This window comes from Panthera uncia, chromosome B1 (genome assembly GCF_023721935.1).
Source record: "Panthera uncia isolate 11264 chromosome B1, Puncia_PCG_1.0, whole genome shotgun sequence".
NCBI lineage: Eukaryota > Metazoa > Chordata > Mammalia > Carnivora > Felidae > Panthera > Panthera uncia.
The window spans coordinates 5635230-5649061 of record NC_064811.1 but is presented as its reverse complement, the minus strand read 5'-3'; the positions used below and the strand labels follow the sequence as shown (position 1 = coordinate 5649061).

Sequence of the window (13832 nt, the reverse complement as noted above, 5' to 3'; positions counted from 1 at the left end):
TTGTTTTTGTTTTTGTTTTGCCATTGAGTTACAGAAGTCCCTTCCTCAGTTTGAATATTAACCCCTTATCAGATACATGGTTTGCAAATATCTTCTCCCAATCCCATAAGTGCCTTTCATTTTGTTGATGGTTTCCGGTGCTGTGCAGAAGCTTTTGAGTCTCGTGTAATCTCACGTGTTTATTTTTCTTGCTGGTGCAGCAATCAAGGACCCAATGACCTGGTGTTTGTGATAAGTGCCAGACATTGCACTACCTGTGGGTATAATACAAGGTACAGTCTGCCCCCAAATGTATATGGTGGGCGTGTCTCAATGCTTTAAGGACAGACATTCATGCAGGTGGATTGAAACAGACCCAGAAACACTATGCTTGATGGAAAGAGGGAGAACAGTGCATCTCGCGAAGAGCGGCAACTTTCAGAAAGTCCGCGAAATAAACAATTTCATGTCCACCTTGGACAAATACTGCAGGACACGTGTTTCTCCCGGTGAAGATAGTGTCTATTTGATTTTCATCACCTTTGAAAGAAAAAGTGGTCCCCATCAGCACTATGTGATTATGAACCTTGCAGATACACTTTATTTGGCAGTGAAATTTCTTTAAAAATGAAAGTTGATGGTGGGAGAGGGTAAGAAATAGAAGATTGGCTACATGTACGCAGATACCTATCAAGAAGGAAAAATGTTACTGGTACTACATTAAAGCAGTAATACAAACCTACTGTTTTGCTTGCTCTCAAGCTAGACGTTCATACAAGAGAAGCTGGTTTCCCCTTTCCTTCTCAGTGATCAAATACACATCCTTGTGCATCTAACCATCCTGCCAAGACAAAACCAGGCGGAAATGAAAGCAAGACTTCTGTCTTCAAGGTAGGTTCTGGGGGAGGCGCACGCACCTTGCTTTCCAGCAGGTGGAGAGACGTGACAGTTTCTGATACTACAGTGACAGAGAGACCTGCCAGGGCGCCTGGCTTTAGCCCACTGAGTCTGGGCAGCTGACATAACTGTGGTCCCCTTGGGCTCTCTTTCTGGATTGTCCTATCTCTGACGGCCTGGCAGGACCGTGGTCACTGGGACTGGGTATTCCAAGGCATCGCAGTCATCGGAGAGGAACACCAAATCCTGAAAAAGATGTGCAATGAGCAAGAATGTTACCGAATGTGGCCCCAGAGCTCATGCACGACAGTAGGACTCCTGGTTATCTTCAAAGGCTGTTCGGTTATTTCTTTTTGTGTGAAAACTTCCCGTCCCTTATTCTCCCAAGGAGAACCGGCCACGTCTTCACGCTCCCAAAGAACGTGATATAATACTGCATTAGAAATATAAATAATCCTGTATTATAATTGTACCTTCTCCCTGTCTTCCCCCACCCCACCCCACAGACCAAGGGCAGAGGGGAATGAGGACGGAAATGGGAGTGGGGAGGAAATCCATGGCAAATCTTTGATTCACGAACAAATGGAACCAAATAGCTAATCATGTATCCTGAGAACTTACCCTGGGCCCAGTCCTGGTGCTAGGAATTCTCTGAGTGATCACTTCGCTAACGTCTTAGGACCAATGGAGTTCCTATAGCGACCCGCACCCATGGTCGGGGAGTCGTTATTACCAGTATCCTTCCAATGATGGCGTGAGGTGGGCATCATTGTGTCTCTGGTTCACAAATGGGGAATGTGTGGCTGAGAGCAGGGACGAGTGGCTCCCATCTGGGAAGCAGGAAGACGGACCCGAGCTCAGGTCTGTCTGATGCGGAAGCCTGTGCCCCCGGGGATCACACGACTCTGCTTTCTACGTCTAGTGCTCAGGCTTTGGTGTTCTACGTTTTCTGCATTTTTCTGCCTCCTTCCCCTCTCCTACCAGAAGCCTCCTATCACAGAGCATCTGAAGCCCCTCTTCTGGAAAGTCTCCTCTGACCCCAGTGCTCGGAGCTCCCCGAATTCATAGCCTTCTCTTCCCATCCCTGCCCCTTTTGGCTCCTGGCCGAGTCTGTCTCATAGGTTTAGCATACGGCCCTGGATGTTGTCCCCATACCAATGTGACTCATGGAGGGGACGGCCTTGTCCTGAGTGCCCGTCACTTACCAAGGGTGGCAATGGTAGAGGAAGGGCTTTGTGAACTGAAAGCACCCCATAAACGTTTCTCCTCCTTTCTCCTCATCTCCGGAGCACCCCCGTCCCCCGCCCTCCTCTTCTAAGAGCCCTGGGCTGAGCATCTTGGCTGATCACAAGCAGAGAAGGAATTTTCAATAGTGCCACCTACTCTCCTGCAGAAGGAGTTCATGATGGTGTACAGTTTCCGCACTTTGTCCTTCAAGGCATCCACCTGGGCCACTTTCCAGCACTGGGGCGAAGCCACAAAGTCCCGCATCTTGGCCAGCACGCAGTAGTTCTGGGAGCAGACAGCAGGGGTAGGGTCACGGAGGAGTCAGCAGCCAGAGGGACAGGAGTTGCGGGCCCCTGCGCCCTTCTGCACAGGCTCTCTCCCCACCCCATGCCTCCCCCAGGCAGGAAGACCCTCTTACGTGTATATCCAGGTATAGCCTGGGCAGGTACCTCACACACGCCTCCTGCGGGAAGGGATACGGGTTACCATGATGCCCACGGGCACACAACATCGGCTGGTCACAAGGCTCCCTGCCACCCTCCCAACAGCCATACAACCCCATACACACCTTCCTTGATCTGATTTTACACACACACACACACACACACACGCGCACGTGCATGGATTTGATTACCTATGCATGGTCAGAAAGCTGTAATACTATCCACGAGAATGTTAGGGCAGTTGTTACCGCTAGTGGCAGAATGGCAAGTGATATTTATTTTCTTCTCTGTCCTTTGTGCTTTTTCCAACTGTTCTATAAAGCACAGTATTCCCCCCCGGCCCCACTTATACGTGGGAGATATATGCCAACACCCCTGTGGGTGCACAAAACCGTAAATAGTACTGAACCCTATAGATCATATTTTTTTTCCAATACATAAGTACGAGCCCAGATAAAGTTTAATTTATAAATTAGGCTCAGTGAGAGATTAACAGTTACTACTAATGAAAGAACAATGACAACAACATACTAGAATAGACTGACCCTCTGACCATACGTCGGAAGGGGGATCGTCTGCTCTGGGGCCGCGGCTGACCGCGGTTGACCGCAGGTAACTGAAACCCCGCAAAGCAAATCCATGGATAAGGGGGAATCTACTATATATGCCTGTTATAACTAGGGAAAAAATACACATTATTTAAGTTTTAAAATAAAATAAAATAAAATAAAAATAAAAGGTGTCAAGGTTATCATAATCCCACATCTGAGAAACATTACATTTTGTTTGAAGTGTTTACGCTGGGTGAAGAGACACTTTATATTTTTTCAAAGCTCTTAATGAGGTTTCATTTGTTTCTCTACCGGACAAGCGGTCAGGGGGCCTGGGTTCTAGCTCTGGGCAGCTCTTCTGGAACCTCCTGCCCCCACCGTGTCCTGGGTCTGCCTGTTGAAACAGCAGTGATAACAGCACTAACGTTCCGGGGCAGGGCCCGGGCACTGCGCAAGCCTGTCTCATTCACGCCTTTACCCTCCCAGCGCCCGAAGGGGTGGCGGGCTCTCTACCCGCCCCCCCCCCCAGCCCATCACACTGAGATTCAGGGGCCGAGCGCTTTGCCCAGGGTCCTGCAGCAGGGACCCGTTCTGGGGGTCACCCCCTCAGCCCACGCTCACCATCGCCAGGCTCAGTGAGGGCAATGAGCTTAGTTCTGTGTTCCTCCTCAACTCCGGAGCCCTAGGCTCCTCGGGGAGCTTTTATTTCATTTTACAACAGATCCTCTCAATCCTCTCAGTGTTGCTGGCAACTTACAAACAAAGACCTTGTGAGGTCTCGGATAGATTTCCCTTCTAGTCAAAACAAAAGAGATGCAAACCACTGTTATCTTACTTAGTAGGATGGGAATAAAATGCAAACCCTTGAGATAAACATTGACCAGAAAAGAAAAAAAAAAGAGCGTGTGTGTGTGTGTGTGTGTGTTTGTGTGTGTGTGTGTTTTCCCGGCCCAAAGGCACGTTTTGGGAGACTGGGTCTGCACGGAGCCTCCTGGCGGGGGCGGAGGGCAGGTGGGGACTCACCGAGGGCTCCATGGCCTGCAGGCGCCTGGCATCCCCAGTGACCTCCCGGCTCAGGCTCAGCATCCTGGAGTAGCAGGTCGGGGGAGCGGGCTGTGCCGCGGGGGGTCCGGCCAGAAGCAGCAGCAGCAGTGGGAGCAGCCCGGGCGTCATGGTGCTAAGGCAGTCTCACTGCGCCCCTGTGGCCGGCAGGCGCCCCTTTAAGCGGCGGCTTGGGGGTGGTCCTCCACACCTCCTCCGCTTCCTGTGGGCCCCCGCCAAGGCCACGGAGCACGCCCACCTGGCCCTGGACACTGGATCCTTTCAGACCTGAAGCCCCCCCCACCCCCACCGCCTTGTGAGAGGAGCGGCCCGCCTGGGGACACCTGGAAAGGATGGGGGTGGGGGGGGCCCTTCCTCTCCCACACCTTCTCTGTTGGCAGGGGCGCTCCTGAAAAGGCAGGGCCGGTTGGTGAGGGGGTGGGGGACCACAGGAAGACAAGGACGGAGTTTCCCTCGGGGTGAGGGGTGGGCATTCGGGCTCGCAGTTGCGGGGTGGGGACCCTGTTGTTAAACCAGAGCAGAGCCGGGGGAGGGAGAGGGGCCGGAGGTGAGGGATTGAGCACCAGTGATGCAGGGGCTTGGGGTCAGGCAGCCCGGTGTCGATGTGTCCAGCCACCACTGAGGAAGCCTAGGGGGTCACTTACCCTTGGAGTGGCTGCGCCTCTGTGTCTGCAAGACGGGCTCTTTCCGTGCTTGTGGTTGGGGGGATGTGTGAGCACCCGCAAGCCGGGAGCACTTCAAGCCCCCGGCTCAGGCCTCGGTACAGAGCAGACCCTCGGGAAGCGTGGTTTCTCTGAATGTGCAGTGGCTCCTTTAGTGACAAGGCTCTACGGGTGACGCTCCTGTACGGAGACCCGGTTAAGGATGAGCTCTCCCCTCAGAGAGGGGCCCACTTCCGGTGACGCCCTTGGGCAGGTGTTTTGGCTCTTGCCTCCCTCTCGTTGTCTGTGAAATGAGGATGACAGGAGCGCCTAGCTCAGAGGCCCACAGTGAGGAATAAAGGACACAGACCTAGTGTCACTGGCTGAGCTAATGTCACTGTCTCTACGCACACGAGTGTCCCTGTGGGGGCGCAGGCGCCGAAAACCTTCCCATCTTCCAGGTGGGAAAACTGAGGCTCAGAGGATTCCAGCAACTGGCCCGAGGTGGCAAAGCTGGAAGCAAATGGGTCCAGGCGGGACTTTGTGCCCTGTCCTCCTGCGAGAAGCAAGATCCTCGCGGTCAGAGATGGACTTGAGGCCCTTGGGCTGCCCAAGGGGGACCAGAGAACAGGCAAGGAGAGGAGTTGTCAGAGAGAGGAAGGTACCTACTCGACACCGAGCGTCACTGCACACCGTTTCTGTGACAGCTATCCCGGCTGTTGTCACAAGTGCCATGAGCCTCGCGGAAAGTCCCTCAAGTGGGTGGGGTCATTCCCATTTCCCAGACGAAGAAACAGAGGTCTCGGGGGACATGAAACTGGTTGAGGTCACAAGGCTCATGAGGAACCCGGGCCTGTGTCTGTAGGTCTCCCAGGGCTCTCGGGCTGCAAGGGAGGGTACAAAGGAGTGTGGTGTCCCGCCCCAGCCTCTCCCTGCGGCATCCGCCCCGAGAAATCCCATCCTGACCGGGTACCGTGCATCCCCTGTCCATAAACAGAGCCACCCCCATCCCTTCCAGGCCCGAGGTCTTGTTTATCTAGCTTTCCGGTGTGAAAGCCCTGGGCTGGGATCACAGCCACGCCTTCCTGTTTTGCAAATGAGAGTGGATTCTCTCACCACTTTTATCGACATGACCTGGGGACAGTCTCTTGGGCACCCTCCCGGACAGGACAGGACAGGACTGTGTGGGTTTGGAGCTGGGCGGGCAGCAAACAGAGAGGTGGTTTTCTCTGGATGAAGGAGTCCCTCACTCCCCGCATGGAGTGCCTACCGCGTGGGCCTCCCTGGCAGACCAGCGGGCCCAGCCAGGGACGCCAGGCCTGCTTTGAAAGGCTCCAGGGCTTCTGGATGGGTCCATCGAATGAGCTTCAGATTCAGAGCAGGGAAGAAAAACAAGCCCAGGCACCCAAACAAGTCCTTGGACCATTCAGGTGGAGAGGACGGTGTGCTGGAAGACAGGAGTCGTCAGTGCGTTTGAAGTCCAGATAAACATGTCGCTAGGAGATCCGGCCTTGTCTCACCCGGGACACGGTGAGCGAGCGGTTGTGGATGGGGCCCCTCGGGCAGATCAGAAGCTTCTCCTGCACCCTGAGCTCCAGATGCTGAGCTCACCTTCACCCCCTTCCTGTCAAGTGCGCCTCCAGAGTCTGCTTGCCTACCTCCCTGGATGGGGAACTCATTGCCTGCTGGGGCCACTCTCCAGGCTCGGGGCAGCTCTGGCTGATGCAGATTTTCCCCAAGGGGGAGGTGAGTTGTGATGACTCCCTTGTGCCGCCATCTTTGGCTTAAAACTGCTTTCCCTTCTTCCGCAGAACAGCCCTGACCCCATCCTCAGGCCACCCCTGTTCTTCGGTCTGTGCTCAAGCACCCATCCTTGCCCCTCCAGACAGAGTCGGCTCTCTTTCAGAGCAAACGTCTCCCGCGGAAGTGGCTTCCGGATCTTTTCCCACAATCGCATCATGATTAACGTCTTTCTGCCTGGAGCAGAAACCCTCTCTCGCCAGCCCGTTTCAAGGGCTCCCCTGGTTCCCCGAGGCCTGGAAGACCTTCTGAGGTCTCCGGCCACCTCTCCAGTCTCTTCCTGGTGGCGATGATGATAACTAACTCTGGAAGTGCTGCCTTGCTCTCAGGCCAGGGCAAAAGTCAGTGCATGTATTTTACCGTCGTCATTTGAGGGCACCGAGGCCCAGAGAAGCCGAGTGACTTACTCCAAACCACACAGCATTAGTAGTCACAAGGGTCTGTAGTCACCATACCCAAGTGGCCTTATCTTTCAAATATGCTGTTCCCTCTTCTTGGAACACCGTTCCCTCACCTAGTGTCCCGGTTTGCTACTTCTCACCCTTCCGTTCACAGCTGAAATGCCGCTTTCTCCAGGAAGCCTGCCTTGACCCACAGAGGCTGGACTGGGTCCCCTCTGCCCGACCATCTCCCACAGACCCATCACCCTCCCCTGCTCTGCCACGGCATTGTCCACTCTGGCTGCTGTCTGTCTGCTTACCCATCCCCCGTGGGCAGAGCAAGTGTCCACTGTGCTTTATGTCCACAGCGTGGGGCCTGGGGCCAACACGGAGCACGTGTTCGGTAAACATCTTCCTCCAACTGGAGACGACCACCCCTTTATTCACCCTGGTGTGTGTCACTGGGTTTCATACCATCTGGGACGCAGACTGGAGCAGCCCTTCTTGAGAAGTTTGATCAAAATGAGGCTGTCACCTCCTTATTTTGGGTCCCTCTTGGGTCAGTTAGGACTGTAGGTGGCACGTTACAGAAGACACAGCTTGAGAAGCCAAAGGCTAAATTTCTGGAAAGTGTACCTGGAAAGTGCGATGGTAGCATGGAGCTCAGGAATGGTTTGATCTAGGGACTCAATGACATCATTAAGAAATCATCTTTTCCTGCCTCCCTATTCCACACTATGATGGCCTTCTGATAGGTCAGCTTCTTGAGGCTACTGTTCCCGGTTATTCAGTCAAACACAAAACCAGGTGTCTCCGTGAAGATATTATGTGGATGTGATTAAAGTCCATAATCAGTCGGCTTTAAGGAAGGGACATTGTCCGAGATATTCTGGGTGGCCCTGATTCAATCAGTTGAACGATATCAAGAGTAGAATGGAAAATGAAGAAGAACTTTCCTGAAGAAGAACAATTTCTGCCTGTGGAGCAGCCTCAGCCCATCCTGTGAGTTCCTCTTTGCCTTTCCTGATGGCCTGCCCTACTCCTTTTGGACTTTCTTGTCTGGCCTCCACAAGTGTGTCAGCCAATTCTTTATAGTGAATCCCTTACTATGTCTTTCTTCTGCCTCTTTGGTTAAACCTTTTCTGACACGCATATTGTCTGCTCCATCCTGAAGCCAGGCCCCCGCGTGGTCACAAAGTGGCTGCCGATAGAGTGCAGGACACATGGTACGTCATCCCTGTCCAGGGATGTAACGTCTGCCCCTGACTACTAAAGAAAGGCTGGAGCTGGTAGCCGACCCTGCCCTCGCTTGTCTTGTGACCTAGCACCTTGATAGCCTGGGGCCCCTTTTTTAGCACTTCTAGATAAAAAGGATGTAACCTTTTCCTTCTCGCTGTTCAGACTGGCAGATTCCGATAAGTGACGCAGGTAATAACCAGGAGAATGCTCTTTGTTCCTGGCCCCAGGGCTTATGGGAGATTCCTGAGCCAACTCGCTGTTTTCCTGCCCCCTTGTTACTTGGCTCTGATGCAGAATCGCACCTTTCCCGAATGTTCCCTATGTTCCTGTCCTGTGTCTGCGACGGCAGCCGAGGTTGAAATGGCCGTGGCCGTTCTCAAATCCCCGTTGCCTTGCGTCCAACAGGAAGTGCCCAGGGACAGCTTCTTCAGAAAACAGAGTCTGAGATGCTAACTTCAGAGGCTAGCGTTGGAGGCCACTTCTCTGGCAAAGGGGCCACCTCTGGGTCTCCGCACTGCCTGCCTGCGTTCTGAGGTCAGAAGCCAGGATCCGGGGACGCCCGTGCTGCCCTGACCCGGCAGTGGCAGCCAGGAGGTATTTGAGGTGGGGGTAGGTTGAACGACTAGCCAGAACGTTACCCCCAGCGTTCCTGTTGATGTCAGTTTTCCTTTGATTAAAAGCAACACTTGTCCCCCTGTTTAGGTGATGTGTTTTTGAGCGTGTTACTGGTGATCTTGGCAAACCCGAGAGGAAAGTTGGCCCACATGGTCCCGAGTGAAGGAATGAAGACAAACACTAAGGCAGGGCTTGGCTTTTGGGCAGTGAGTATAAAAAGAATCCCATGTTTTAGACAACAGACCCCTCTATAAGCCTCCAAGACACGGAATCAAATTTTAATGGGATCCAGTGTACCGGACGAGTTCTCCCAGATGTTTTCCCCGGGCCTGTTTATGCAGAAGGGACTCAGAAGGAGTCTTTTAAGGAGAGTCCCGGTTGGCTTAGCGGAAAGAGCAGAGGCTTTGGAGTAATACAGACTTTCAGTCTCACTTCTGCAATGATGTGAACAAATGGCATTATGTGTGCAAATCTTGTCATCCCTCGTCTGCCTCTGACGCGTGGGATTTATAACATTTACTGCCGAGTTTCCGTGAAGATTAAACATGAAGCAGCTGGGGTGGCTGTGGGGGCCGGGCTGTTCTTTTTCTTTATCTTTCCTTTCTTTTCTGCTTAGATAGGCCTTGCTCTTTCTCTCCGTCTTGGGCCAGCTCCTACCTCACCGCCCTGGCGCTGGTGATGGGCACAGGTGATGGGCACGGGACCCACGTGCTTCCCTGGGATCGATGGTCGGGGACAGGGAGACAGCCTCTCTCTCATCCCACCGAAGTTTCCACTGTGGCCGCGGCAGCTGTGTCTCCCGCCCCGGGGCCGGGGTCTCCGCCGGAGGGACAGGTGTGGCTAGAATGTGCATGAGCAGAGCGGGCAGGTGGACGGAGGAAAAGTCTGGATGGAGCTACATCCCTGATCCGGGTCCAGATGCAGAGTCCTGCAATTCCTGGGTGGACTCTGTGAGCTGCCTGGGCTCATTTCCGGCTACGGACCAAGTATCGGGTTTTGCTAGCGCTGGCTTCAGTGAGGCTTCCTCTCTGTCTCGCAGATGGAAGCATTCTGGCTAACACAGTCCCGACCCGAGTGCCCAGCATGGCGCCGATGCTTACGACCATTGCTCTCTCTCCATGACTCACTACTTACGGCTGTCATGGGTGCTGGGCGCCAAATCCGTCCAGGCTCCTCTCTCCCAGACCCACGCTGGGACTGAGCGTCCTGCCCCCTTCAAGTTGCGCGTGGCCATGTGAGTTATTGGGTGCGTTGGCACAGAAGAGGACGTGATGGGCTTTACTTCTGGGCAGAAGCTTTAGGAGCCGGTCCATGCTGGATGACACTCTTCCTCTCTGCTGTGGGACCGCCCGAGTCATAGATGGATGGTGGCTGTTCTCTCAGGCTCACCCCGAGGTGGAGAGGACCCAGGGCGGCAGCCCAGCCCACCGTGGTGTGGACTAATGCTTGCTTGTTACCACACAAGACCTGGCCCAGCCCGACCGAGGTGGGTGGGCAGAATCCTACGATGAAACCCGGCGACACCTAGGCACCCCCTCCCTTGGAGCCCGGGCAGAGCCTGGGCATAGGACCAGGCGTCACTCCCGTGGCTAGGTGAGTTACAGGGCCAAACAGGTCTTGTCGGTGTCCTGGAGGGGACTAACCAGTAGACTGTGAGCTCATCAAAAGGAAGATTACCCAGGCGGGACCGATCCAATCACATGAACCCGCTGAAAGCAGGGAGTGTCCTCTGGTTGGTGGCCGAAGGGGAGGTCAGAGAGGTTCCAAGCGTGGGAAGGACTGGATCTGGCATTGCTGGTTTGAAGGCAGAGAAGGAACGTGGTGGCCGTTAGGAGCAGATGGCCGCCATGGGTGATGGACAACAGACAAACAGGAAGCTCAGACCTACAGCCACAGGGACTTGGGTTCTGGCAATAACCCGAATGAGCCTGGGGACAGCTTCTTCCTCAGAGGCCCAGATGTCAGTCCCTGTCTGCGAGACCCAGTGAAGAGATCCCAGCAGATTCCACCCAGACGTCTCTGTCCTCCTGAGCTGGGAGCTAATAAATACGGGTGTTGTTTTAAGCCTTCGACTTTGTGGGAATTTATTGCCCAGCAACGGGAAGCAAAGACACTGAGCAGGACACTATTGTTGAAGGCAATTCGTAGGGCGTTATAATTTTTCACTTAGTAACACACGTGTAATATTCCCCCCTGCTGCCTTACGATGCTTTTTCTGTCAACGTCTTTGCCAGACACGGGCTTCCTGGTGGCCCGAGCGGAGCTGGTTCTGTCTGTATTCCCCGGGCGGAGCGCAGGCCCGGACGGGAGGCTTGGAGATGTGAGGGTGACCCTCGGCAAAACCGCAAAGCTGATGCAACTCTTCCGTCGCCTCCCACGTCCCATGGTGCCTGCGGTGGGGACCCGGGAGCGACCAACAGCAGACAGCTACAGAGCTTGCTGAACGCCCGGTGCCCGTGTTAGGGCATCGTGACACCACGGCGATCCTCGTAAGAATCCTGCGAGGCCAGTTCTGGAATCCTCACATCCCCATGTTACGGATGAGACACTGGCAGGCGAGAGGTTAAGCAACTTGCCCAAGGTCACATAATGAATGAATCGTGTGGTCCGCGGGCCGGTTCAAATCCTACACACCTCCCTACGCCACCGCCCGAGAGAAGGGCCTTGGTAAATATTTGTTGAGGGGCAGAGAAAAGGCAAGAAGGAAGAAGATTGTTTACTGAGATACCAACGAGCTGTGTGACATGGGGCGGCCCCCCACCCTATCTTGGAACCTCAATTTCCTCGAGAAATGACGGGTGACTTCATTTAAGGTGACGTTTGGGATTTTTCTCCATTCCAGATGAGGTGATTCACTGCTTACCAGGGGCCTCTCTGCCCCGGGCCGTAAGTCTCCTGTCCCCCGCCTTGCAAGGTGATTGACCCCCCGGCTGTCAGTGTCCTCAGCCCCCACACAGAGGCGGACGTGAGGATTCAGGCACAATGGGGGACACTCCCTCAAGAGTCCTCTCCCTCCCCAGATGCTGTCTCTAGAGCACTTGGAAAATTCCCTGCTGCTAAAGGACAGCACATTGTATGAGAGCACGTTGTGTTACCTTCAGAGGCCCGGATTTTCCCCCGTGGTTTTGTTGGTAGGACCCTGAATGCTTCACTTAACACATTCCACCAACCCCCCCCCCCCCAACACATGAACAGAACTGACTCAGCTAGACAGGGAACTGGTTATATCGAGGGCTCCCGGTCTACGGAAAATCTATAGCTCAGTTTCCATCACTAATGATTCCTTTTATAATGAAGGAGGACCCATTGCCTGTGCAATGCGGCGAACATTTCTAGAGCTATGCTAGATTCCCCTGTACCTGTGAAAAAAAAACTTTTTCTATTGTGGTAAAATCTACCTCAGGTAACTTTTTTACCCTTTTAACCATTTCGAAGCGAGTGGGTCAGTGGTATTAGGCGGTTTGTCACCGTGGTGCGGCCGTCCACCTCCAGAAATTACTTTCCCAGCTGCCCAGACTCAAGCTCCAAGCCCCCAGGGGGCCCTCCTCCCCCAGCTCCTGGTACCCACCACTCAGCGTTTCTCTGAGAGGCCCCGCTTGATTTGGAGGTTTGAACGCAAACCGGAGGGCCCGACTCCGGGCTCACACGCTAGAACTGGGGGGCCCGGCACGTTTCTGGCTCGCAGAGGGGGCTCCGTGCCCCGCGTGGCTTTTACTCCCCGGCTACCTGACTCGACCTCTCTGTTTCCTTGCCTGAGGACAACGCTGGTGGCCTCCAGGGCTAAGAGAGGATTAAATGGTCAACTATGCCAAGCCCTTAGCCCGCCGTAGAGTAAGCAGTGTGGGTTGGCCATGGTTATAATTTATGGGACTTTCAGCTCCGGAAACACCGTGTGCATGCAATACACGCGTACAGCTGGGACCCCTCTCCACCCCAGGAAGCGGCCAAGGACGTGGGCCTAGTGGAGGACCGAGAATACGGGGGCGCTGAAGGAATACACGATGCCCTTTATTGCGCACACACTCCCCGCCCCTGCCCCGACGTGGCAGGCCACTTGGAGTCCCGCGTCCCCATCGCCAGCAGGAGCCTGCATCACCAGCCGGGCCTGGGCCCCCACACCCCCTCTGCCGTCCAGTGTTCCCGGGGCCTCCAGCTTCTGTGAAGTCAGGCTTCCTCCCTCGGGAAGCTCTCTGAGTGCTTTGGCCTGTCTCCCTTCAGGAAGCCTCGCAGCCAACACGGCCCAGGCAGGAAGCGGGTGAGCGTAACTCAGCTCTGGGGCGGAAAGCGTTCCAGCCCCTTTGAAACCATTTCAGAAACTGGCTGAGCCTCCTGGCTGCTGGCACGGCGAGCCCACCGGTGAGCCGTGTCAAGGATGCCCACCTCCTTTTCCTCTTTCTTTTGAATAGTTCCCTTTTTCCTCCACGACGAGGCCCTCGTCTCCGCGAGCAGGGCTTGCTCAGGGCACAACGCGAGGAAAGGAAGAGGGCAGACGCCGTGTGTGAGGCTTTTGGATGCTTCTCCGGGGCTTTCTCCCTCCACAGCCCGCCTGAGAGCTGAGCACCCGATCCCCATCGACACTCAGAGCTCTGAGGCTCAAAGTCGCACTGGTGGCAACCTGTAAGCTGCTGACAAAACCCGGGCCTTCCGAATCCCAGAGCTGATGCTCTTTATGGGTGGTCTATGCACTGTCTTCATTTGCACGCGGTGTCTACGCATCACTGGCGTCTAAAAGGCACGGGGTGTTTTGTGAATTGAGAAAAAGTCACTGTGGCACAGGAGAGGCAGGGCCCTAAGCACGCTATAAAATTGTACCGTCGAGACGTTTCGGAACAAAGACGGGAAAAGGCAAAAAAGGCAGATTGAGGAGTATGTTTCCAGACCGGTCACGGAGATCTCACACTGTTTACGTTGCTTTTCCTAAATGCATTTCATCTTGCTGGGGCGTCAGACTCTTGTTTGGTTGCTAATTCATTCGTTCAGTAGGTAATTGTTCCATAG

At 54.4% G+C, this 13832-nt stretch overlaps 1 protein-coding gene across 1 annotated transcript; it reads right to left on the bottom strand.

Moving 5' to 3' along the window:
• Positions 1 to 554: 554 nt before the first annotated feature.
• On the bottom strand, positions 555 to 4283 carry CYTL1 (cytokine like 1). Its single transcript, XM_049632630.1, has 4 exons — positions 4121 to 4283; positions 2522 to 2566; positions 2260 to 2388; positions 555 to 1122 (listed from the first exon to the last, which is right to left on the bottom strand). Exons 1-4 carry the CDS (start codon positions 4268 to 4270, stop codon positions 1039 to 1041), a joined length of 408 nt encoding a protein of 135 aa, XP_049488587.1. The 5' UTR covers positions 4271 to 4283; the 3' UTR covers positions 555 to 1038.
• Positions 4284 to 13832: the final 9549 nt, after the last annotated feature.

Bases quoted from the DNA above. Each gene is read 5' to 3' on its own strand.
- CYTL1 (XM_049632630.1), bottom strand. From the start codon at position 4,270: ATGACGCCCGGGCTGCTCCCACTGCTGCTGCTGCTTCTGGCCGGACCC. The intron at 2,567-4,120 runs GTGAGTCCCCAC...CCCTTCCCGCAG, and splicing joins TGCAGGCCATGGAGCCCTCG to GAGGCGTGTGTGAGGTACCT. The intron at 2,389-2,521 runs GTAAGAGGGTCT...GTCTGCTCCCAG, and splicing joins GGCTATACCTGGATATACAC to AACTACTGCGTGCTGGCCAA.